The 25,321-nt window shown below is 44.0% G+C and overlaps 10 protein-coding genes across 11 annotated transcripts; 3 read left to right on the top strand and 7 right to left on the bottom strand.

Annotated features, from left to right (window-relative positions):
* Positions 1–949: 949 nt before the first annotated feature.
* FOXG_17040 (uncharacterized protein) lies at positions 950–2,077 on the bottom strand (the record flags this gene model as incomplete). Its single annotated transcript, XM_018397067.1, has 2 exons — positions 950–1,531; positions 1,742–2,077. The coding sequence occupies 2 exons, from the start codon at positions 2,075–2,077 to the stop codon at positions 950–952; spliced, it is 918 nt and encodes a 305-aa protein (XP_018257894.1).
* A 764-nt stretch (positions 2,078–2,841) lies between these two features.
* FOXG_17039 (uncharacterized protein) lies at positions 2,842–5,623 on the bottom strand. 2 transcript variants are annotated; one of them, XM_018397065.1, is made up of 6 exons: positions 5,362–5,623; positions 4,648–5,314; positions 4,515–4,595; positions 3,812–4,452; positions 3,577–3,753; positions 2,842–3,525 (listed from the first exon to the last, which is right to left on the bottom strand). In XM_018397065.1, the coding sequence occupies exons 1-6, from the start codon at positions 5,532–5,534 to the stop codon at positions 2,892–2,894; spliced, it is 2,373 nt and encodes a 790-aa protein (XP_018257892.1). In that variant the 5' UTR covers positions 5,535–5,623; the 3' UTR covers positions 2,842–2,891. The 2 variants fall into 2 exon arrangements, with proteins under 2 accessions (XP_018257892.1, XP_018257893.1); XM_018397066.1 differs by having other exon boundaries at positions 4,648–5,623.
* Positions 5,624–6,081: 458 nt separating this feature from the next.
* FOXG_17038 (uncharacterized protein) lies at positions 6,082–7,464 on the bottom strand (the record flags this gene model as incomplete). The annotated part of the gene is made up of 5 exons (XM_018397064.1): positions 6,082–6,153; positions 6,207–6,278; positions 6,330–6,380; positions 6,431–6,733; positions 6,784–7,464. The coding sequence occupies 5 exons, from the start codon at positions 7,462–7,464 to the stop codon at positions 6,082–6,084; spliced, it is 1,179 nt and encodes a 392-aa protein (XP_018257891.1).
* Positions 7,465–7,873: 409 nt separating this feature from the next.
* On the top strand, positions 7,874–9,492 carry FOXG_17037 (uncharacterized protein; the record flags this gene model as incomplete). The annotated part of the gene is made up of 4 exons (XM_018397063.1): positions 7,874–8,182; positions 8,241–8,400; positions 8,448–8,736; positions 8,799–9,492. 4 exons carry the CDS (start codon positions 7,874–7,876, stop codon positions 9,490–9,492), a joined length of 1,452 nt encoding a protein of 483 aa, XP_018257890.1.
* Positions 9,493–10,079: 587 nt separating this feature from the next.
* On the top strand, positions 10,080–12,204 carry FOXG_17036 (uncharacterized protein). The gene is made up of 7 exons (XM_018397062.1): positions 10,080–10,605; positions 10,658–10,840; positions 10,895–11,229; positions 11,285–11,406; positions 11,466–11,761; positions 11,818–11,919; positions 11,968–12,204. The coding sequence occupies exons 1-7, from the start codon at positions 10,173–10,175 to the stop codon at positions 12,159–12,161; spliced, it is 1,665 nt and encodes a 554-aa protein (XP_018257889.1). The 5' UTR covers positions 10,080–10,172; the 3' UTR covers positions 12,162–12,204.
* A 72-nt stretch (positions 12,205–12,276) lies between these two features.
* On the bottom strand, positions 12,277–13,194 carry FOXG_17035 (uncharacterized protein; the record flags this gene model as incomplete). Its single annotated transcript, XM_018397061.1, has 1 exon — positions 12,277–13,194. The coding sequence occupies one exon, from the start codon at positions 13,192–13,194 to the stop codon at positions 12,277–12,279; it is 918 nt and encodes a 305-aa protein (XP_018257888.1).
* A 741-nt stretch (positions 13,195–13,935) lies between these two features.
* Positions 13,936–14,862, top strand: FOXG_17034 (uncharacterized protein; the record flags this gene model as incomplete). The annotated part of the gene is made up of 1 exon (XM_018397060.1): positions 13,936–14,862. The coding sequence occupies one exon, from the start codon at positions 13,936–13,938 to the stop codon at positions 14,860–14,862; it is 927 nt and encodes a 308-aa protein (XP_018257887.1).
* Positions 14,863–15,116: 254 nt separating this feature from the next.
* Positions 15,117–16,355, bottom strand: FOXG_17033 (uncharacterized protein). Its single transcript, XM_018397059.1, has 2 exons — positions 16,258–16,355; positions 15,117–16,210 (listed from the first exon to the last, which is right to left on the bottom strand). Exon 2 carries the CDS (start codon positions 15,881–15,883, stop codon positions 15,149–15,151), a length of 735 nt encoding a protein of 244 aa, XP_018257886.1. The 5' UTR covers positions 15,884–16,210; positions 16,258–16,355; the 3' UTR covers positions 15,117–15,148.
* A 72-nt stretch (positions 16,356–16,427) lies between these two features.
* Positions 16,428–20,348, bottom strand: FOXG_17032 (uncharacterized protein). The gene is made up of 2 exons (XM_018397058.1): positions 19,218–20,348; positions 16,428–19,156 (listed from the first exon to the last, which is right to left on the bottom strand). The coding sequence occupies exons 1-2, from the start codon at positions 20,300–20,302 to the stop codon at positions 16,438–16,440; spliced, it is 3,804 nt and encodes a 1,267-aa protein (XP_018257885.1). The 5' UTR covers positions 20,303–20,348; the 3' UTR covers positions 16,428–16,437.
* Positions 20,349–23,482: 3,134 nt separating this feature from the next.
* On the bottom strand, positions 23,483–25,242 carry FOXG_17031 (myosin-crossreactive antigen; the record flags this gene model as incomplete). Its single annotated transcript, XM_018397057.1, has 2 exons — positions 23,483–24,767; positions 24,827–25,242. 2 exons carry the CDS (start codon positions 25,240–25,242, stop codon positions 23,483–23,485), a joined length of 1,701 nt encoding a protein of 566 aa, XP_018257884.1.
* Positions 25,243–25,321: the final 79 nt, after the last annotated feature.

Raw genomic sequence — 25,321 nt, 5'->3', positions numbered from 1 at the left:
ATAATAATTAAATATAATTATTATAAATTTCTTATTATAACTAAAAGAATTTAACTTTTAAATTATATTAATTTCTCTAATTAATTACCTAATATTATTTAATTATACTAAGACTTAAAATATATAAAATAAATTTTTATATTATTATTTATTAATAAATTAAAATTTGTATTTTTATAAATAATAATTATTATTAAGTTTTTTGCCTAATATATTAGCCTTTTATTTAATAAAATAATATAAAGGTAAGGGAAGATAAGATCTAATTATACTAATACTAGAGCGGCCTCTTCTCCCCTTTTATTTAGGCTCTTAATGCAACATGTTGCTTTTAGGCATGCAAGCCAACATCTGTCACATTTAGTCCTTCCATAACCCTGCAAGGCCATCATAGAACCAGGGCAATTGAATCCAAGCCTCTACATTTAAGGACTAGGTTCCACCTGGAGTCATCGCTATTCAAGTGAGGACAACCCTTAATCAGGACGAGGCTGAAACAGTCTGCAAACCTTTTTCCCAACATACAGTCACATTGACATGGTAAAGCCGTTAAATCCGGTCATCATTACCTAAAGTAGCGGAACGCATAGTTAGGGTGGGCTAGTGGTAGGACTGGGCTTGGCTATGGAGGCGTGATAGGTCCGTGCCCAAAGCCTCAACTGGTCTAACTAGTGAAGCGGTATGACCTGGTCAGCCAGTGAATAGGTACTGGGAAGTTCAGGGCGGACTATTGCCAAGAGATAACCTCAAAGGCGTCTTCCATATCCAAGCTAAGTAGCTGTTCTTCACTCGATAACAACTTTAATAAAGCTAATAGTCCAAGTTCTCTACTTTAGATAAGATACTATGCTGACGATAACGAGCACTTGGCTAGCTAATTGAGATGTAAACCCGAGACATAATGGTGCTTGCCTTCCCTCCTCTGGCAGCATGGTTGAACACCTCAGCATTAGCTCGGGATACCAATCGGATTGCTGACCAGCATTTGCCAGTCATCGTTGGTGAAGCCTCCATCACAATTGCATTGTCCGGGAAAGACGGGCCCTGTATAGCCCTCATAAATAACATGATGGATCGCCTCCTGGCAGCCCCGAGCCTCAGCAGTTGAAGGACGCGACCCCCAGCCACCGCCAACTGGAGTGAACAAGACAGTCCCGAGACTGTTGGAGTTCACCGTCACCACATTGCCCCACCCGTTTGTGTTCAGCGACTGGATGCGGGAGACGAGGCTGCCCAGCGCGTTGAACAGCGGGCCCCGCCCCCAGGTCGCGGTAGCGGCGTTCTCCCCGTTGCAGGTGATAGTGAAGTCACCCATGTAGTACTCCTGCGCGCCATTTTGCTCTTCGCAGGTGCATTCCTCGACGAAGGCGTTGGGGGCCTTGTCGCCTTTTCTGCTCCGGACGCAACCCCGAAGGACCCAGCGGATCTGGCGGCGCGCCAAGTACAAGTCCTTGGACTCAGAGCGGGCTGCCACATGTGATTCCTCGCGAGGCTTGACGGCGAAGTCCATAAACTTTGTGTCCAAGAGTTCCTTGGTTCGATTTTAAAGTCTAGATCCGCCACATGTGCGGCAAAATCGTTGTCTGCTGGATCCGCCGTCGTCAGGTTGTCATTGAGCCTATCCGTATCTCTCTTAACCGGGCTGCCAACGTTGCCACCGAAGAATTTGGCGTGCGCAACCATGATAATTATGTTTTGTAACGAGCTTTGGTATTCGGTGTTGCCCCAATGCACCGAGTACTTTGGCTCCGCAACCAGGACCAAGTTCTCCAGGAGGGCCGATCACAAACCGGCCGCCTTGGACGGAGAAGGACGTGGGAAAGGTGTTGGCAATCTGGAGGACGCAGCCTGTCTGTCCCCATCGGATGTAGTTGTGCGCCGTGACGGTGACCTTCCTGCTGCCCCAACCTGCAAAGGCCTGGGTAGCCACCCAGACGCAGGATCGAGGATTGAATGCCGGGCCCCCGCCTCCAGAGAAGGGGTCATGGACCAGCCAACTCAGCTGTGCGTGGGCGACGGGACTAATGAGTGCAATAATGAGAATAAGGGCACGTTGCCAGATAGATCGAGACGCCATGTTGGCTGATGATGGGAACAAAGTGAAATGTAATACCGGTTGGCTAGGGGCTTCTGTTTTAGAGTTGGATTTCCTGGACAGAGCAGTCGTATGAAGCGGAACGGGCATTTTTATATGTGAGCGGCCATAAGCCCATAGAGTTCTGTCAATGGTAGAACGTAAAGTGTGGCACCGGACTTGGCCCAGTATGCATATAGGACAACTAAGGCTGACTTTGGGTTATCCCACAACTTCCCGAGGTCCACTTGAGTCTAAATCCTCCCGGTCTAGCCCTCCAGATAACTCTTTAATAAGCGGCGACCACTACCCCCGTAAGGCCCAATGGTTTGATGCTGTGCGGGGATTCTCTTCAGGAGCCGTGTAAGATTAGGGTTGCATTAGTTCTACGGCCATTTACGTCTATTTGTTGTGCGCTTACTAACTTATTGGTCATTGCATATGCATCTTCACTGGGAGCCAGTGCTTAGTACCCTCGCTCGAGCACAGATTTATTTAAACCTAGGTCTTATATCTATACAGGGTTGTATTACAAAGGTTCCCAGGAGCTGGTCGAATTGCCAAAGATTATAAATTATATGTTGCATAGAATAAAAATTAATAATTGAAATTATATATATTAAATAATAAAAAAGATAATAGAAAGATTAATTAGTTAAAAATCAAATAGTTACATAAAGTTGAAGGTATTAAATATATAAGAGTCTTAATGTTAAGAATAATAAAACTATTAAATAAACACTTTACTCTAATATTATATATTAAAGCTACCAATCTCTTTAACTTCTAGTTTAAACCTCTCTAACTTGACCAGAGCTTACAGATCTTCCATTCCAAAGTCATAAGTAATAAACTCATTAATATCCTCTAGCATTTGAGGTGCTGATAAAAGCTGATCTTGCCCAGCGTCGGATTCTCTATCCCCGTTATCCACAGATGCTTTGTCATGCTTGCAAGTGGTGGCATCGACGTTTTGTTCGGGAGAACCTATGTCGATGACAAAGAGTCTAGGGGAAGGCAAACGCGCTGAATGAGGTGCAGCGAGTCCAAGTGTAGAGTCCTCTGAATATCGCCCGAGAGCTAACGAGTGGTCGATAGTTCGAGAAAGCCGGAAGTATAAAACAGGTTCCATGACGAGGACATTACCCCAATCATTGGCATACTCGTTGTCGTTGGTTAGATTGGATTTCGATCCGAGACAACCGACAGCGTTAATGCTATAACCATTCTGTAAGCTTGTCTCATTCTCTGCGTCCTGTACAGTTGCATAATCGATAGCTGTTCTGATAAAGGTCCATACATCATCAACTCCATCATAGAGCTTCTGCATAGCCTTCATAGTTTCAATATAAACATTTAGCTTTCCTTGCTTCTGGGCTATTTGTAGTGGCCTCTTTGCAAGTCTAACATCAAGGATGTGGAGCACCAGGGGAACAGCAATATATGCAGCACTAGAAATAGAATATCAGCAATAGTAAATCACAAATCACGTATCAACTCACATGCTGATTGGCAAGAACCTTTCCAATCTCAGTTGGATAAGCTCTTTCAGATTCTCTGTAATGCCGAGGGCAGCATCCTCGATTTTGCTTTTGGTCCGTTGCAGCTCTGAAGTCGCTTTGGCCTGTTCCTGGCTAATAATGAAGGCCTTGTGCTGATAAAGTGCAAAGCAAGCAGCGCTTTTCGATATAGTCAGTGATACTAAATGCATGACTATGCCTTAATAAGGATACTTACTGATAGTATATGTAGAGTAAGTTTGTGTATAACACAAGAGACTCTTCGCGAGTGATGATACCGGCAGGGGTTGGAAACTGGATCGTTGCCCTTTCGAACCAAGCCTCCAGGCCAGCCTCACAAGACTGCAGCGATTCCCTTCCTTGTTGGACATCATGAACAACCGGGGAATGAGTATCAGTCAAGCGGCCGGTAGGATAGACGATCTTGATGACATCAGTGAGCGGAACAGTCAGCTCACACAGCGTGATAAATAACCGGACTAGCGTTCGTTTCGTCTGTGGTGCGTAGACCCGAGACCCGTCAATCTCTCGCGAGAAATCTTTCTCAGTAGGCAAGTAGCTTCCGTGAGCCACATCGAGCGATGTAATGTGCAGTTGTCTTCGCATCCCAAGAGGCAGGATTCGGTCCCGTACTATACAGCACCACCACAGTCGTTTTAGCTCATTTACCGTAGTCAAACTCGGGTTTAAGCTGGTATGAAATTGATCCGCACCTGCGGCCTGAGCTAAGTGGATTGCAGTTGAGAGCCAAATAGAATTCGTGCGTTTCTGGTCCTTCATTGCTCCATTGTATGACAATAAGAGTGCTCCCTGCGCACTAGACACAAGGTTCCTCTCACTGCAAAGATCAAACAAGAGCTGCAATGCAGGTCAGTCATGATTCGTTCACTAGCATGACTCACCGATCATGATGAACTTACCTTACTGCGACGGTAGTATGTGTCTCGTGCATTGTGGACTGAAGCAAATCCAAGACTTCGGAGGGTTGAAAAGGGTAGGAACTATAAAGTCAGCAAATCCTATATCAAGATACACACAGAGCTCGTAACATACACTACATGCAGTAAATAGCATGGCCTGGAAGACGAAGAGAGATAGATTTGATCTGCCGCGTACAGGTCGTGTAAAGATGGCCCAGAACCAGGCTTCATCTAACAACGGAAGCGCCGGGTGAACATGTAAAAAGTACTCTTGAACAAATTCATCCAAAGCTTCTGGAGTGGGGACTCGAAAGCAGCCTTGGGCTTCGAGGTAGTTTATATCATCAGGTAACAAGCCAGAGATATCGAGATCAAGGAAAGAGTAATAAGAGTATATGATGTGCGATTGACCGGACAGCTTTGCATCGGAGCTTGAGGCTGGCTTAGGCTCTGTTTGATGAACCCGACAGTTTTCCGAGACAATGGTGAAGTCAGAATCTTTGCGCTGGTTTAGAACCATCTCAAAGATTCCAGGTTCCTTCGCACAATTTTCTGCCGCACCTTGAATGAGTCGCTCGGCAGGGTAATCTATCTCAGGTTGATCCCAAAGCGACTCGAAGCACATAGATGGGCTTTCAGGACCACATTCCACTGAGAGATCTGGCTCTAGACATGCATCGTTTGGCGAATCCAGATCATCCGATGCAGCAGAGCTTGGGTCCTTTGGTAAAATTACCTGCAAACTGTTTCTGAACTGTGTCCGCTGCTGTTTTTCGGCAACGACGGGAGAGCGTTTGCGACTTGGCCAGGTTAGCTTGAGTTGGTGCTGTTTGTCCATGGAACCTACTATTTGGTGCGTCTGTCTTTAACAACACATTGAATGTTATCAAGGGCACAATTGGTGCACTGATGCGGTCTATGAGTGACATCGCATCGGACTTTGCGGGAGCGACAGGCTACACAAGCTTTGCTGGCTCGCTTCCGTCGAGGATTTATGCCATGGGACATCGCCTCCTCCATTGTGGGCTCTGGGTAATGTTTCGACAACGATGATGATGAATTTTGTACCAGTAGTTGAGGTGAAAGATCCAAGATCCCCTTTTCCGAACTAATTGATGGCAGCGGAGAGAAGAGGGCCTGAACGCGGGGTAAAACGCGGGGAAGTGGAAACTTTAGTCAAGCTACGAAGCATTGTCCTCTATTGAATGCAGTTATTGGCATTGTTGACTCGACTATTTTGAGTCAGAGCCCACGAGCTCTGACTCGGCTATGTTTTGTCAACTAACGCTATGTCCTAATGAAGTAAGTCAATGTGCGAAAACAAGATTTATATCAGCCACAACACTTGACATCCGCGCATTTTCTACCGAGGGTAAATTCCAACCAATCAATTCATGTTTTCAGAGCCAGTAGTAGAGAACTTGACGAGAACTATGTTGAGCATTCCACCTGAGACCTGATCGGTTAATACTCTGAGTTGCATCTCCAAATGTAACCATACCTGCAATTTCAGAAAGTTATAGTAGATCCAAGATAACTAAATATGGACGTAGCATTAATATCACAACTACCAGACAATAACTGGTTTGACTGTTTTCCCGATTTTCATGTCTTTCAAAGCAGTCTCAAAATTTTCTGGCTGCACAGAATCGTCAGAACAGCGTCCCTACTATAAAAATCCCAGGAACATACCTTGTAAAAGCTGATCAGCTTATTGATTGGTAGCTTGCCTTCCCGATACCATTGTACCATTCGGGGTAGATACTATACGCGTGTCAGAGCCTGGACTGTTGTCTACAATGTTTAACCTCATACCTCGGCAGGGACAGCATCACCTTCAATAGTTCCTCGAATGACTTTCCCGGTCTGACTCCGATTAGCTTTGTAAAGATGAAGAATCGGGGGTGAATTCATACCTGCATGAATGTGACAAGATGAAGATCCATCATGGCATCGAGTGGTGGTACTCCAACAAAGATCAGTTGACCTCTGTTGGCAGTAAACTCTAGACCTGCTTTGATGAGGCCCATGTTCCCTGTCGTGTCAATCGTTATGCTAGAACCTTTTCCATCAGTGACTCTTTGGATCTCGTCTTTTATGTCAATGTTCTCATCGGCTGTGTTGATTACATGAGTCGCTCCAAGGGCCTTGGCCAATTCCAGTCTCTCCGGTACGCGATCAATGCCAATTATAGTCCTGCAGGCCTGCATCTTTGCCGTCTAGAAGAGAAATCAGCTTGTTCTTCGTGCTTTTGGACATAATTTCTTACCATTATAGAAACTAATCCGACACCACCAAGACCTAGGACTGCGACTCTGTCTTTCTCATTTGCTCTGGCAACGTTCTCAACCGTCGCCGCACCAGTCTGAAACCCACAGCCAAGCGGCGCGAATAACTTCAACTCTTCTTCAGTTTTGATGATGTTGGTCACATTTACAACAGATGTTTCCTTGACAACTGCCAGTTCAGCAAAGGACGACTGCCCGAAAAAGTTGCCACGCAAGTCGGTACCCTCTGCGGTATATGTTGCATCCTCGCCGCCATAATTGACCTCAACGAACTTGCTGCAAAAAGACGGATGGCCTTCTTTGCAGTCATGGCAGTCTTTGCAGTTGTGAAAGGAGAGAAGGACAAAGTCACCTGGGCGAGCTTTGGTTACCCCAGGCCCTGCTTCCACTACAACACCTGCACCTAAACACGAACGAACCTCAGTGATCATGGCGCTAACGACAAGGAATGTGTTAAACTGACCCTCATGTCCTAGTACTTTGGGGTATGGGATCTGGTCGGCAGGCCAAGTGGCAAAGATAAGGTCAGTGTGACAAATACCAGTAGCGACGACTCGAATAAGCAGTTCACTGGGATGAATTGCCCGCATGGACCCGTTTACGAGTCTGAAGTCTGGCGTAGTGCCCTGAGGCTCGTATGCTGCGATAAACTTGGTGTTCATAATTGTTAATGATGATATGTTTAATCACGAAATTCAACGTTGGTCTCTGTCAACAGGTACCGATGATGATTTATTGAACAAACAGCACACAGCATGGCTAGCCTAAATCGAGCTAGCGACAATCTTATCCCCAAGACTAAATTCAACCGATGCGAAAAACCCTCGGCAGAAATAACAAGCCAACCGGCCCAAATAATCTAGCCTCGTGATAGCATGCTACTAACTCATTATGGATGTGGAACGCGGGGTAAATACCTTGGTGAATCTTCGCACGAGTAAAGGCGACTTATATCAGGCCTCAAGGCGAAAGTGATATACATAAACAGTCTGAGACCAATCCTTCAAGAGCAATTCTTTGAGTAGGAGACACAGCCCGAACTATCACATCTACCAATTATAGGAAACTAGAATGGCTGTTACTACTTATCTGGAGAACATGGATTTCTCAACCTTTTCCAACATTATCAATGGCCAAGCCAGAGGTACTGCGGTCACACGACATGGTATCAACCCTTCAACATGCGAGGCGTTGCCACCCTGTCCTGTGTCAACCCAAGCAGACGTTGAAGATGCCGTACAGGAGGCCCGCTCTGCATTCAAAACTTGGAAAATGACGCCGATTGAGGTTCGGAAGGAGAAGATCAAGGGCTTGGCAGCTGCGCTGTTGGCACAGAAAGCAGAATTCGCGCGTCTGCTTATAGCGGAGCAGGGAAAGCCTGTAAGTTTAAAATTTCGGTTTGGGTGTTGGCCTGAGAGAGCTGACTGATTCGCTGCAGACTATGTTTGCCGACCATGAGATTATCCGTGGAGCTCACTGGCTTGCTGGGACGTGCGAGCTTGATATGCCCGTGGACGAGGTTGACATCGACCCAGAGAGACGCATCTTCACTCGTTATGTCCCTCTGGGAGTGGTTGTTGGAATAGTCCCATGGAATTGTACGTCTTGATATCTCGTCTCCAAGTCTCGAGCTAACTCGGTGTAGATCCCATTATGCTTCTGTGCGGAAAGCTTGGTCCAGCACTGATGGCAGGCAACTGTATCATCGTCAAGCCTTCTCCCTTCACACCCTACTGCGGTATTAAAATAGTCGAGCTTGCACAGCGATTCTTCCCACCTGGAGTAGTACAGGTCTTAAGCGGAGGCGATGATCTAGGTCCCATGTTGACGGCTCACCCAGGCATTGACAAGATCAGCTTTACTGGCTCGACAGCTACGGGTAAGAAGGTCATGGAGAGCGCCAGCAAGAATTTGACCAGAGTTACTCTGGAGCTGTAAGTATACCCAACCTGACCTGCGGCCCCCTTCCCAGTACACAACAGCTCACATGAGATAGCGGAGGAAACGATGCTGCGATTGTCTGTGCAGATGCAGACATAGAGAATGCCGCTTCACAAATCGCAGTGGCCGCATTTATGAACGCAGGCCAGATCTGTATTGCTGTCAAGCGCATTTATGTGCATCAAGACATATATGAAACTTTCAAGGCCTCTTTCATCAAGCATGTATTGCAGCTCAAAGTCGGCGACGGATTCGCAGATGGCACCTTCATGGGACCAGTTCAGAACGAACTCCAATTTGAGCGTGTCAAGGTACACCTCGATGAAATAGCAAAAAGCAATTATGCTGTGTTGAAGGGCGGAGACATGTCAGAGGGTTTGCAGAAAGGGTTCTTTATCCAACCTACCGTTGTGGATAACCCACCGGATGATAGCAAAATCGTCACCGAAGAGCCCTTTGGGCCAGTGGTGCCTTTGCTGAAGTGGTCTGGAGTAGACGAGGTCTTGTTTCGTGTTAACTCAAGTGACATGGGCTTGGGAGCTTCAGTTTGGACGGCTGATGAAGAGCTTGGGATGCGCATCGCTGATGGACTTGATGTTGGCAGTGTTTGGTTCAACGAGCATCTAGCTATTGAGCCTACAGCTACGTTCGGGGGTCACAAAAACAGTGGCTTAGGACGCGAATGGGGTGTTGATGGACTGCGAGGCTATTGCAACTCTAAGACATATTTTATTAAGAGAACCAAGTAGAGTCACTATACAAGTAGCGGCAAAATGAAAACAGATTCAAAGCTTATTTTTAACACCTAGAATAATGTTGTAAATGCCAAACCGCTACGTCCTGAATAACTTACAATGCAGTTTCAGAGTACCTTTTACAGCTTCCCTTCCCTAAAAGGCTGTTGACATTAGAGGCTTGGGGCCAGGTATCCCAAAAAGAATAGGCCGGCTGCGTATACCAGTGCTCCTTTGCGAGTTGTTGAGTGCATGTGGCAGCTCGGTCTTAGTGACGGTAGTGAGACACCATTTACGGCCCACGGCTACCGGCACAAATTGAACCACTCACGAATCGACTTTACATATCAGAGCACCTTCACAAGTTCATTCAGTCCACTCTTCCCCAGATTCCCCGCAATTCCCCATAACGCGCTAATCTTTCTGCTATGCCTTTTAGGATGACCCCGCGTTGCGATCCTCAGCTTGTCCCCTTTAGCAAGTTTAGTTTAACGAATGAAAGTTGCCGAGGCCGAATTCCATGCCACAAAACAACCCTTGGCTTGGTTCACCTGATTCAGCATTTGTATCACCACCATGGTTATGAGATCCCCGTCTTATATCGCCCCTTTACAGCCCTTTCACCTGCATTGACCGGATCAACCTTCTCTTATGTTCCTTTCAAACCGCTATTCTCATTATACTGTTTTATCAACATGGACCACATTATGATGGTTGAACCCAAAAGCTTTGAGGCCATTGTGGTCTCGTTTGCCAGTGGCTGTCTCCTACACATTCTCTTCTACCGTAAGGGAGAATGGGACTTGCTTGCACTTCGCATCTTTCAGGCCTATGCTACATTACCCATTATTGTGATTGGGTTGCTGCGCTTGGCTGAATTCAAGGGATGGCAACATGACACCAATCTTTCAGCTGTATCCGTTCTTTTGCTCGAAGGTGCTCACATACTCGGACTTTTGACCAGCATCCTCTGTTATCGCATGATCTTCCATCCCTTGAACAAGTTCCCTGGGCCACTCCGCGCTCGAATCTCAAACTTCTATCCGACCTACCTCACTACCAAGAATGCGCACCTCTATGAAGAAGTTGAGCAGCTCCATCAAAAATATGGTGATTTTGTTAGATTAGGTCAGTATCCTCCTTTTCAGCTTCTGACGTCAAACTAAGCTTTTGCCTCTAGGACCAACACAACTTTCCATTATCCATCCAAAGGCGATCGATGCGATCTACTCTGCCAAATCCCCATGCACCAAAGGCCCATTCTACAATATTCTCCACCCTCGTGTCTCGTTACACATGATTCGCGATCACAAAGAGCACAGCAACAGACGAAAGATTTGGGACAGAGCCCTGAGCTCCAAATGTCAGAGCAATTCTCTTGATCTATTTATCTGTTGACCAGCTAACAAGTAGGAAGCACTACGGGACTACGAGCCTCGCGTCACGAAATATACTACACAATTACTCGATCGTCTTAATGAGATGCAAGGCACGACTATCAACGCCTCGAACTGGTTGAACTTTTACAGCTTCGACGTTATGGGTGATCTTGCATTTGGCAAGTCCTTCAACATGTTACGTGACGGTGTGAATCATTATTTCCTGTCGTCACTACACGACTCAATGAAGATGGTTGGGGCTCTTGCGCATATTTCATGGATTATCCCCATCCTGAAGCTCATCCCCGCAGTTAGTGCTGAGGATCGAAAGTTCTGGGCGTGGATTGAGAGTCAGGTTGAGGAACGATCAAGGGTACACTATTTTCTCTGAGCAACCTTGTGACTGGACTAACGTGGAAGACGAGTAGATGAAGCCTGATAACCCCGATGTCTTCGCTTGGATCCTCGATGAATACGAGCGCAGTCCAAAGACACACCAAGCAAAGCTTAATGTTGAGGCCGAAGCTTATTTGATCGCAGTTGCTGGAAGGTATATACTCCATGTTATCTGCAGCCACCTGAGCCGCTTTGGGACTTACTGGATTACAGCGACACGACCTCTGCGACATTGGCTGGTCTTCTCTTCGAGCTGGCGACCAATCCCTCTCAGATCATCAAGCTGAGAGATGAGATTGACATGTACTTCAGCGATAGAGAACACGCAGACCATACATCACTCTCCAATCTCATCCATTTGAATGCCGTCATCGATGAGTCGCTTCGCTTGCATCCGCCTGTCCCTTCGGGTTTGCAGAGAGTCACTCCTCCGCAGGGACTGATGGTGGGGGACACTTTCATACCAGGCAATACAATTGTCCAGGTTCCCATGCATACAGTCCAGCGAGGTAAGTTGTTTTCTGCACGCGTATCTGTGGACAAGCAACTAACCAGGTTGCATCAGATGAACGCTATTTCGTGAGACCATCGGAGTATATCCCTGAGCGTTGGACTACATCTCCCGAGTTGGTCAAAGACAAGACGGTCTATGCACCTTTCTCAATTGGTAATGTTATAGATCCATATCTTTTCAACTTATACTGACTCTAAGAAGGGCGATATTCCTGCGTTGGGAAGCAGCTTGGTTTGATGGAGGTGAGATATGTTATAGCACATATTGTACGGGCGTTCGATGTGAGGCTTGGTGAGGGCCAGACACAAGAGGGTTTCTTGAAGTCCAAGATGGATACGTTTACATTGGCAACCCCAAACCTTCACCTTGTCTTTACACCTCGTCTTACCAAGTAATAGCACTTGTAAATACACTATCTTTTAGGCATATAGTTGGCGCACCTTGTTAGCCTAGGCATTTCCGTTGAGCTTGAAACCGCAATAGTGTTTACAGTACTCCTAATAACAATAATTAAATCTCCTCCTCCTTATTCACAATGGTCGCAGCACCTCCACCCTCCGCCTCAGCAACAATCTTTGTTCTCAACACCTTTCCACTCTGATCGGTATAGATGTTACAATAAGCACTGAGCCCATGATACGGTGCATATGTATACTGCAGCTCGTACTCCACCCCTTCGTCTCCGGTGATTGTCTTATTGTGGCCGGTAAACTTCATGTCTTTGCTGTAGAACCCAACTTCCTTGCGACGCCTCTCAACTCCGTTGTTGTTTAGGTAGATATCATACAAAAAGCCGTCTTGTGTCAAGACGCGGTTCCTGTTTGTCGAGCCTGAAAAGTCGTTGACGGAGTAGAGAATATTGTTCTCGAGACGCGCAGTGAGATCTCTCTTCTCTAAAGCCTCAGCATCTTCGCCAGATCCATTGCCTCCACTGATTCCGCCAACGGCATCGCCAACATCATCTACGATGTCCTTGACAGTATCACCGAGAGTGGCAATGATTGGGTTCAGGTCGATACTCTCAAGGACATCATCAACCATGCGCAGGATATTACCAAGACGGGCCTCAAGCTCGACCTTGGCTGTGACGTTGTAAATGCCGAGCTTCACACGATCAATACCGAGATCGACACCAGCGTTGAAATTAAGCAGATTGAGGACTTTTGCGTCTAAGTTGATTTTGGCAGTAATGTTCTGCACCTCGATAGAGATCTCGCCTACTGAGACATTGGCGTTGAGGTAGACGTCGGGTTCCTCGTTGAGAGGCGCAATACCGCTGTTGGTGTTTTCGGTCTCGTAGATAGCGGACTCATCATCGCCTCGACGGTTCAGACGATAGCCATAGTAGCCGTCGCCTTTAGCTTTGGCAGTCGCAAAGCTTGCAAACGAGGCCAAAGCCAAAGCGCCAAACACTGAACAATGCTTCATTGTGAGGTTGAGTTTGCTGCCAGTGAAAAGAGAGTGAGGATGAGTGAGACAGCTGCGCAGGCTAAAATGAGATACCCTTCAGAAAGGGCACAAGTCGTAGAATAGAAAAAAAAAGCACAAGCGACCCTCCTTGACAGAGCATCCCAACCAAGCTTGTAATACCAAAGATCCCTGCTAAAAAACAGTGATATATTGCTCAATCTAACTTGGTTGGACAGCCCAGATTCGACGGTAAGCGAACTTGAAACAGCAGCAACTCCGGTAGGAAAGTTCCGGCCCTGATCTCCAGCCTCCGAGGTTTCATTGATGCAGGGGAAATCACAACGAGTGGAGCCATATTCGGCGTATTGGAAGCCTGAGAGGGCTGTATTTCCGACAGACCCCTGTCACTACGTCAATGCATGAACTCAATCTCGATCGATTACCCCGTAAAGCATATCAGTAATTTCTTTCCAATTACGAAAATCCTGTTTTTTCATCGCTTGTAGCTGAAAGGACGGATAACGGCCGCAATATAACCATCCTAATAAGCTCATAGGGCCGAGCGCTCATGATGCGACGGGAGATTGCGCTGGTTCCAAGGGCCGTGTGACAAAGGTCCACTTTATGCCATGGGGTAAATTATCAAAGACCTGGCGGTGGACGATGAGTAAGAAATGTCTCGACATACCATAACTGTCCCGCCGTTAGAGCATCGAACATCATCACCTTCTTCCAAAGAGATTCCTACCAAACGTCAATATGCGTCTCTCCATTTTTCAGCCTCTGATCCTGGCTCACCTTTTCAGTCTGGGCATTGCCCAAATACCTGATTCAACAGATCCAGCTACGACTGCAGAGAGCATCGCAATCCCCCCAACAGCCTCACCGTCTGGGAGTGATGATGCCAGTAGCGACAGCACAGCCCAACCAACAGCTGCACCGGGAGGAGGAGGCGGCTCAAGCAACTCCTCACTTGGTCCTCCCGATGTTCATCTCAAAGTCCCAGAACTCTCTGTCGGCCGCATTGAGCTAGACGTCGACAACCTACATGCAGATATCAACCTCAACGCGGATATCGCGAAGCTTGTCCAGATCAATGCAGGTATCCAAGTTGGCATCGACAAAGTCAACATCACGATCGCAGATGTAGAGGCCGAACTTGAGCTCGTTGTCCGTTTGGGCAACTTAGTCGAGATTGTTAACCGTACTCTGGCTTCCCTCGATTTGAACCCGGCTCTCATCAATTTGCTCGACTCGGTCGGCGACATCGTCGAAGGCGTTATCGGCGCTGTAGATGGTCTACTTGGATCTATCACCCAGGGCGACACGAAACTCAATTTCCTCATTGACAACCTTGGAAACATTGTACAAGAAGTCACAAAAACGGGCAGCGATGTTGTTAGCTCGATTATCGGAAACTACAAGCAAAACATGACTTTCACTGGCGATGAGAAGACTCTGAACAACGGTCTTACACAAAGGACATATGAGTATAAGGAGCTTAGTGCTCTTGTTAACATTGTCTTTAACAAGGCTGGCCAGATTGTTCAGGCCATGGTTGTCAAGGGTGGCGGTAGTGGTTCTGGAGACGACGACGATGATGAGCCTAGTGGCAGTGCAACCGCGTCGCAAACAGCAACAGCCACATCTTCTCCCAGTCAAGCTACAACGGCATCATCTGCTTAATGAAGCACTGCGCGGGATCACGCTTATGGACCACATCAATAAAAGTATATCTTCTCACAAATCGTATTAAATTGTAGCCATTATTGACCAATACAATGTCAAGGTGACTGATGTACTGTAATCAAGTTTGAACACTAAAGCTACCCTGAAATATTTGGGAATGGAATATCAACCTTGAGAGCCTTTCAAGACGGCCTTTGAAAGCCATGGACATGACCTGATTTGCATAGCCAGTTCAGGCTAGACCAGGTGTACTGGCTTGGACCAAGCTGACATCTCCCTCAGATCATTCATACATCCTCACATAAGGAACATGAACTGCCTGATACTGAGACGTGTGTGGACCAAAGTGACACTTCCAGTAGGTCCGATACTGGTTGGATGTCTTCGTCAGACCATCCTTCTTTTCCGTCTTGCTGGTCATCTTGGTACACGGCATGTCAATATCAATGGTGCTCCATCGCTGGTAAGCCACGGTGCCATACTCCATCTTCCAGCGACCATTCGTCAGGGTGAAGTCCTTCAACTGAGAGTCTGTTGCCCGAATGAGCCAGAAGTAGACCTTGACTGCCTCAGCCAACTCTTTCTTGATGTTATCCTGGATCGAGATGAGGCCATTGCGCACGTAATAGCCACTTTGGTCACCGTTATCAAACTCCGCCTGATTGACCTTCTCCCAGTCAATTGCCAACATACTAGTGATCAGTTCATGAAGAGCTTTGGAATCCGCCAGATATTCAGTGGCAAACGACTTCAGGGGGGCAAGCTCATTGGCGACCTTCTTAGAAGTAGTTGACATCCCATTAACGACAGGCATAAACTTGAAGACATCCTTGGCGACTTTGATCTCGTTGTTCCGAATCCTGCTGATCATTTCATTGGCTGGAGGGATATAAGCCCAGTTCGACCTGAGCTTGTTGACATCGCCCAACAAGTTGCTTGCCTTGGTGTTGAAGCTGAATATCTGCCTAGCTGTACTAAGCTTGTCGGACAAAGTGATAACGGTCTGAACATTTGTCATGAACCTTTTCACATTCGGGCGATCATTCCCGCAATAGTTCAGCAATTACAGATTGAGTCATAAATAGCCACTAAGGGTCGGCTCAACGTCATTAAAGGCTCCTTTGACCTCGTCTGTAGCAGTCATGACGTAGCCAGTAGACTTTGTGATCAGGTCGAGGTTGTCTCTCCATCGGTTGAGTATGGGGATGATGGGGCCAAGGAGAAGTTTATACGAGGCGGTGAGGTAGTTACTAAAGACGGCATAAATTTGTTCGGAGTTACAAACACCTGTGACACGACAGGGATGGATCACAGCGATCATGGCACGAAAGGTTCCGCGGGCCATCTGATAAATGTCAGTCAAGCTATGTGAGGTACAGAACGGAGGCGTACATCAGCCCCTAGGGCGACTTTCCAGCCAGTCGCCTTGAGTTTGTTCAAGGTGGCATCACGACTTTGTGAGTACTTGAGACCTGCATCCGTCAAACACTAGACTCAGTCAGTGCAAAAGAATTCTAAAAAAAAAGCTAAATTGACTAATTTACTATTATAATAACTAGTAGGGTCAGATAGCTATAAATCATCTTCATCAGACCAATCATCAACTACTCGTAACAGAACTCCTCGCCAACAGTAATCCTTTTCCACCAGCGGGCAAAGAGGATGACATGTCGTCATGACCTCTGTGAATGTATTATACAGCATGTTCCAATTTTCAGAATCAGGAGAAAGTCTGCTGTGCAAGAATCCAAATTGGAAGGCTTTTCCAAACATATCTGAAATTATCTCGTGCTCAATAACAAATAGGCTCGGATCAGCTGTATCAATAAATGCTAATGCTTTTACATGAGAACTAGCAGCTAAATGGCCAGGCTGAAGCGCAGCATTTTGTGTTAGTTGCACAAGAGACATAGTCCTTATTATAAGATCGATGACTGCCTTTGCATTTACCTCGAAGACCATGTACTGCTCGAGTAATGCGCCCGGCGGAAAGGTAAGATAGTTGGCCAAATTAATGCGCATTGAAGGCTCCTTAATACCTGTGACTCGGACCACAACTGGGAAAATTGACTCTAAACTCGCACCTGACTTAAGGAACATCTGAATAGTTTCCAAAATCAGGCGGCCTCGTTCTGGTTCTGGCTTGTCTGGAAAAAAGCTCCAAGGGGCATCCAAAAGATTGATAAGAAATCTGAACCACGGACTAGCCACAAGCTGATGGCCCGTCGTCGTCGGGGTATTGACTGTACTCCAGTTGGGACTATATCCCTGTTCCAGGATGTACTCTATAAGTTTCATTGCTCTTATATCAAAAGTCCCAGGATTGCAGAGACTAAAGAGAAGGCGATACATGTCCTCCAGGGCAGTAGCTCCCTGTTCGTCCAAAATACCACGAACATAACGGAGGCTTCCGCCGCAGACTGCATGTGATAGAAATTGAAATTTGGCACATCGAGGTTTCAATTCAGGACGGTGTCCCCACCTATGTTTCGGATAACCCCGAAGGAAGCACACTCTTGCAAGCTCCAGTAATGATGCTATGACATCCTGAGGGCAGCTGTACTTTTGTTCCCACTTGAACATATTTGACAGCAAGTCACGAATGTCAACCCCCCGAGAGAATTTCGAATCAGGGTTCTCGGTACAAAGCCGGCCGTCTGCTATCAGTGATTTAAAGTACCGCACCAAAAGCTCTTCTTGGGGAATATCACAAAGCTGCCAAAGGTTCCGACCTTCGACCGTGTCAAGTAAAAAGTCTCTGGCAGAGCGATGTGGGAAGGCTACTTTCTCAATGATATCACTTTTCTGGTGTGAGTGGCGATCGCACTTGACTACCACCAGTCCAGCAAATGCAGCTTCCAAGATGTCCTTCATGCTTTTAACTTTGGACCTCAGCTTGTGTTCCTTTATAGTATCACCGCGGTCAACATATCTTTCCAAAAGGTGAGAATTCGTGGCCATCATGAGCATGAATGGTGTTATGGGCCATGTTCCACCTTCCGCTTCCGATGGTGCAGCTAAAAAGAGCAAGTTCAGGATGAGGGAAATGTCTTTCTTATATATAGGACGATCTGGAGATGATCGTGACAGAATATCGTGATACAAATCCATGAGATCTTGGGGCATTAACAATAGTCGTTCCCAGGTTTGCTCACTGGAATCTCCATTGTTTATGCCCCGGATCAAAGATTGCGTAACCAGTACCGCCCAAAGGAAAATACCATCAGATACCATAGATATGTGAAATGCTAGATCAGAAAGCTTGGCACCTCGAGGTTTCAACAGTGTTGACTTAACCATGGCATCCTTGGAATATCTAGCTATGTCGAACAGTGTTAACTCATGCATCTTAAGACTGGGGCAAGTATCAAAATGCAGTCGAAAAAGGCGCTCGGGTCGGCTTGAAACACAGGTTTTGACACTGGCTTTCGAGGAAGTCAAAGATTTCAGGAACTGCACAGTATTGAATGCATCTTGTCCTTGCAAAGTTTCATCAAGGCCATCAACAAATAAGCATATCGGCTGCGATGAATGCTTGCAATAGTCAAGCAAGATCTTGCTTAGTTCTTGTTGGCTCCAATCAGATGTTGAAAGCCTCTGGGCTTTCATAGACATGTCGTGGACTATCTGAACAGAGTCAGGGCTTTTAGAGAGCAGGTCGCATAATAACGAACATAGTAGTCCTTTGAAAGATTGCTGCATCCGGGTTCCTGGTCTCCAGAAGAAGTGCGACAGAATAACAGTACCTTTTCGCCACTTCGTCAAGTACTTCGAAGTTTTGCGGTTTTCCGATAGATACTTCATAAGGGTGCTTTTCCCAGATCCCGGGTTTCCACTAATCCAGTAGATTTGCTGATCAGAAACAAGCCAGTCTGTAAAGCTATCCCATTTTACATCTGAAGGTGAGGAGGGAAAAAGTTCGTCATCGTTATCGTCGTCGTCAGAGTCGAAATCGCCAGAGTCCAACGAACCGTCATAGGAGCTTTGGCTTCGGTCATCAGCTGGTTTGAAAACACCACTCGAGTCTTCCTTTTGGGTTCTGTATGATTTTCCAAATAAAGCATCCTTGGGGAGTTTCCCCTGGTCTTGGTTTTGAGCCTCTCTATCTTCTTGATCTGAGCATTCCTCCGATTCTAAAACAGAATCCCCAGAGCGGGCTTGAAGGACCCATTGAAATGTGGTCGGGGCTGGGGGCGTCAGGTCATTCTTTCTTTCGTTTATTTCTGGGAAATGAAGGCTTTTGATAATAGTCTCTCGAAGCTTCTGTTTTTCTTTTTCTAATTCCATCTCTCTATTGTTGATCAGCTTTATTTTGTTGAGAAGAGGCAAGAGATAATAAGAATTTCGCTTACTCTTTCGTTGAATCCCAGTATTTAAGAAATGCTTTAGTGCATGCTGCAGCAGATGCAGCAGCGTAATCTTGCCAATCGTCATTTTTGTGACTATCGGCATAATCAGATACCCCCTTAATAACCACGGACGGAAAGATTTCCCAGACCCCAACACTCTCCATTTCAAACCCAATAGCGCCTTTACTGGTCGTAAGCTGGTCACGAAATTCCCCTGACTTGATGACCATATCTCCTGAGGCAAATTTCCCGAAGTGAATCCTTGGAAACGGAGTTTCGTTATTAGAGTCGATGCGTTCCTTCTCGTTCCCTTCTTTAACCTCGCCCAGTCGACGTCGGAAGAGACGCTGTTGAATATCACATCCGAGCTTTTCACAGGTCGATCCAAGAGCAACATCGCAGACAGGATCTGACTTTCCTTTCCAGTCAGCACAGATAGAACATCTTGAAGGCTCTTGATGTTTGTGACGATACTCGGCCGGGAAGAGATTGTCATATAAACCTTTAGGGCGGCCAGCTGACTTCGTCGTTTCGTTTGATGCCTGCTGGAGATAGTTCTGAGTTGCAGTCTGTAGCTTTCCATGTTCTCTTTTTGTTTTCAGCTTTGATAAGAGACTCCTTAATTCAAGACCCGGTCTTCCAGGAGCGTCGTCCAGAGTATCTTTCTCCTTGAACATGTCTGGATAACGCGAGCCGTAATCATATTGCACAACGCCAGTGCTAATAATCACATCTCCAAGCAGGATCTCCTCTCTTGCTTTCCCATAAAATGGTGCCCCACCGCAAATGCCGACAACAAGTGCCAAGCTAACATTTACGTAGCTCATACGGCAGAAAGATGCAATCTGTCCTGCGGTAATCTTACCCATACCAGGAAGATGTGCTAGAACCACATTATGTTGCCCGATAACACCAGTTGAGTACGCGTTCGGGTCACCACGAGCTTTACCATAAGAATGACTGCCATCTTCGTCCCAGTGGCGGTCAAACAGGGTAAGAACAGCGTCAGCCTCGAGCGTGAGAGCGCAGAGGATTGCAATCCCAAATTCATCCCGCGATTTTGGGCGTAGTGGCTGTTTTTGAGGCATATTGTTGTATGATCCGAGAAGTGCGAGAATAAATGAAGGATAAGAGGGGTTTCATTAAGCAGTGTTGGCAGATAAGCCAAGAGAGTTAAGATTAGGCTCTGGCGGCGCCGCTTTTTAGCCGAGGGAGGGCTAGCCTCTATAGGGTAGACTTGCATATAACAGGTCGGCAAAAGTCTTAATACATTTCCCATCTAACCCCGCTTTTAATAAAACCTTAGTATTAACACTATAACCTTATTATATTATTTGAATAAATTAAATACCTAAATAAGGGTAAGATATATATTATTCTCCTTATAAGAAAATACGGTTTATAATAATCTATAAATTAGGTATTTAAGTTAAGGATATTATAAATAATATTTTCTTTTTCCTTATTCTTAGCCTTATATAAGGCTATTAAGCTTGTTAACTTTTCTATAAAGGCTTAAATAATAAGACCCTTATAATAGGCTATTATTATAGAAATTTAAAATTATATAAGGTTTATTAGCCTTAGTAGTATAATTACTACCTTAATTAAGTAGTATTAATACTAGTTATAAGCCTACTCTTAGGAGCTAGGGTAACTTTTCTTTTTTTTGTTACTTAAAGAATTAGCCTTTAAATAATTTTTTAAAACTATACCTAATTTATTTATTTTACTTCCTAAGTTTTTTCTTTAAATTAACTTTCTTTTTACTTCTAATTATATTTATTAATATTAATTATAACTATTAATATAATATTATATAATAGCCTATAGCCTAATTAAGGCTATTATATAACTAATTATAATCTTATTAATATAATTAAATTAATATTAAAGTAAATTAAAGGTAAAAATTATTATATATTATATAAAACAGCTAGAGCTATTAAAATAAACTTCTCTTTAAGAGGTAAATTAAGCCTAATTAAAATTAATTATTTTTAAATATAACCTAATTAGCCTAATTAATTATATAAATTTAAATTACCTATATAATATAATATTTTTAACCTAGTTAGTTAAAAAGCTATTTAAATTAAAAAAGTTAAAAAAAGCCTTATAATAAAGTTAATTTCTTAAGGTAAAAAAGGCAGCTTTGCTTATTATATTTATAAGTAACTTAGCTTAATATAAAAAGTGGCTTAAGAGTATAATTATTAAGGCTAATTAAGTACTTTATATCCTCCTTTTTATATAAAAGTAAGAAGTTAATTATAATCTAAGATTATAAAATTAAAATTAAAGGAGTTTATATATAATATTAAATTTATATAAGGTAAAGGCAGGGTTATATTAAAGGAATTAAGTTAACTTTTATATAAATTAGTTAATAAAAGTTAAATTAACTTAAAGTTATAGTTAACTTTAATAATTAAATAACGTAGTTTATAAGCGAGTTGGCCACCCAAGCGAGTTGGCCAGCATACTGTGCAGCTAATAATAGCTTACCCTATAGTATTCCAAAGCTTAAATAAATTAGCTAAAAATTAAATAAAAAGTATCCCTAAAATAGTATAATTAATTTTATTAGGAAGTATTTTTTAAAGATTTTTAGGTATTTTAGATTATATAGAAAACCTTAAAATACAGTGTATTTTACAGTGTAAATAGACTTTAAAGTTTATAGCTATATAGGATTTTTTTAAAAATCTAGGAAAATTAATATAGCTTACTTTAGGACTTATATATACGCTATTTAAATTTTAGCTATTTTAAGTCTAATTTGAATTTATAAGAATTACTTAAAAAATAGCTTTTAAGGTGAAGAGTATGCTGGCCAATTCGCTTGGGTGGCCAACTCGCTTATGAACTACGTTATATATAATAAGGTATTTCTAATTTAAATTACTGCCTTTTTATATTATAACTCTAGTAGTTATATTATATATACCCCTATAAAAACCCTATCTTAAGTAACTAACTAGGCAAAAACTAATAAATATAAGAATAATAGCACTCTAAGACTATATTATTTAAGGACTAATAATAACCTTATATTATATTACTCTTATATAACTACCTCTAATATATAAAATATATTTATTTATACTTTTATAGATTTTAGCTTTCTAGCTATTAATAAGACTTCTTTATATTAATTAAGCCTAATATATATTAAATCTACTATTAAGAAATATAATACTTTAATAATACTTAGTATTATACCTTATATAATCTATTAATAATAAACCTAGTATAGCTTAATTTATAATAATTAGAAAACCCACTATTATAATATTTATATAAAACTTATATTAATTATTAATTTAGGAATTAGTATGAAAAAGGATATATTTTAATATAAGGCTGCTTTAAAAGTGTTTAAGTTAAGAGAAAAATAAATTAAATATTTATTAAATATTAAAATTAACTTTATACTTATTAAAGTTTAATAACTAGGTAATAAATTATCTTGGTAAAATAAATATATAAAATATTAGTATTACTTATAATAATATAATTAGAAGTTATTAGTAAGATTTCTCCGAAAGAAGTATAATTTAAAACCAAGGCCCTAATACAAAAGAGGCACCTTTATCCGGATATACGGCTTAATTATTAAATAAATAAATGGCATCTATAAAAGTTTAGACATCTATAGCAAACTGACTTCTGTTTAGCTGCCTCTCCTCTTAGTGTATGCCAAAGTTCTAAACCCGCAGCTTTCAGCGCGTGATGCGAATACACCTCAAAGCAGAAACAATTAATAAGCATAAAAATAAACTCGGGGAATTGGCGGGATTGCTGGAATTGGCATGCCTCTATCTCACGGTCCCCTGAATTAGGGTAAGCTTTGTGCTTTGTGGCCGAACCCTGTTTATTAAACGTCGTAGCAGGCGAAGCGCAATTCCTGGACTGTAGTCCTATTACTTTACTTAGCCATCACAACTAATTAAACTAGATAGTCACAGATGGTATTATTTATATTTAATTACTGAGTTGGAATTGTTTTTGCATCTACAATGAAAGACATCGTAGGACCTCTAATACATCCCTTGCATAACAACCAGCCGGATACTAGAGGTTCGTTCTTAATCTATAGTGGTATTAGGCAATGAGGCGCTTTGAGGCTGGGACTCATCTCCGTTACTTCACGGAGGTTGAATTAAAACGCTATACGATCTCGAGATATTTTACCACGAGACCATATTTTAATAACGAGAATATTTGACTCTATAGATACATATGCTCTAAGCGACAATAATTAACTAAATAAGATGATACTCATGCATCAACTGGCCAATCTGTGATCCTTCCAACTTGTTGACAAGAAACCTTCGAATACGCTCTGGCAGCCAAGTCGCCAATTCCTTGCCATCTCGTAACTGACACATTGCATCAAGCAAAACTCTCACATCATAAGTCGAACCAAATACCTCTGGAACACCACGGTCCACTCCAGTAAGCTGATAGACCGACTCCATAGCCGTACGAACGGAATATTCTGTAGTAAAAATAGTATCGCGTGTCGTCTCTGAAAATTGCCCAAGGAAGGCAAAGTTCTCTGCTCCGGCTGGAACAATGTCGGGACGATCCCCTGCTTTTCGTGGCATGAAGAAAGATGTGACATATGGCATCATTACTGGAACGCATTTGGCGCCTTCAGCCGCAAGAACAGGGATGTCGTTCTCTGGGACTCCCATGTGATATAGCCACTCCTGGGTGATCTCCTCGCCAGTGCAATCTTGCATAGGCTTCTTAACGTAGTCGCCGTTCTTCTCGACAAGAAGGCCGTAGACCCAAACAACAATCTGATCCTTGGGCTGGTTCTTGAAGTGAGGCTGACGATTGACCGTCCAGCTCATGATCCAGCTAGAATCCCGGACTGTGACAATACCTCCGGTTACGACTCTTCCGCTGAATGGGTCTCGCTTGCAGATCTTCTGGATATACTCGGGAACACGTTTGTCTAAAGTCGTGACAGTTGCTGACATCCACTTTGTCGCAGGGATGTTGTCACAGAAAACCTCTGGGCGGCCGAAAGAGGGGTCTTTGGCTGCGATGCGACGCCACAAGTCCCAGGCGGGAGCTGGACCATCATGTAGTTTAGCTGGGGTATGTTGATCGCCCAAGCCAGAGTTCTCCGTCAACGAACCAATAGTCATAAAGACGAGGTTGTTTACTCCGAGAGACTGACCACCCTTCTCTCCATCTCTGATCCAATGAATGAAAGTTGCAGTCTTCTTATTCTCCCCAATGTTGAAGTCGACATCTTGAACCTCGGTGCAGTACTGAAATACAACACCCTGATCCTCGAGCCACTTATGCAATGGCAGCACAAGAGACTCATATTGGTTGTACTTGGTGAATTTGAGGGTCGAAAAGTCAGGCATGCCTTTGATATGGTTGACAAAGCGATGGAGGTACAGCTTCATCTCCAAAGCAGAGTGCCAGGTCTGAAAAGCAAACATGGTCTGCCAGTAGAGCCAAAAGTTGCTCTTGAAGAAGTCTTCGCTGAAGACTTCGTCAATGCGCTTATTCTCAACTTCAGCTCTAGTAGCAAGGAAAAAGCCTCGTCATCTCTGACTGGGGCCTTTTCGGTCAGAGTAAACAGCTTCCCAGTCTCTGCATCTTGACCTTGATTGATCGTAGCGCGCTGGAGCGAGAAGTTCGGATCTCTCTTGTTGAGCCAATAAAACTCATCAAGAACACTAGCTCCCTCCTCCTCAATCGAGGGAACAGAACGGAAGAGATCCCAAAGGCACTCGAAGTGGGATTCCATCTCGCGGCCACCGCGGATGACGAACCCTTTCTCGGGTTCTTTGATGCCGTCCAAGGCACCGCCTGGGATCTTCAGTTCTTCAAGGATGGTGATGTTCTTTCCTGGCATTTGAGCATCGCGCACAAGGAATGCGGCGGTTGACAGACCAGCGAGGCCAGAGCCGACAATCCATGCCCTTTTGGACTCAATACCTTCAGGCTTGAGTGGTCGCGCAAAGGCTTCATAGTTGCCTTTGCTGTAATACATAGCGAATAGCGAATTGATGTTTAAGATATTGGAATATAGTGGAATTTATGTGTGATGATTATATCAAGAATAACTTCGC

This window comes from Fusarium oxysporum, genomic scaffold, assembly GCF_000149955.1.
Source record: "Fusarium oxysporum f. sp. lycopersici 4287 supercont2.40 genomic scaffold, whole genome shotgun sequence".
NCBI lineage: Eukaryota > Fungi > Ascomycota > Sordariomycetes > Hypocreales > Nectriaceae > Fusarium > Fusarium oxysporum.
The sequence above is the reverse complement of the archived record's forward strand: the minus strand, read 5'-3'. Positions and strand labels throughout refer to the sequence as shown.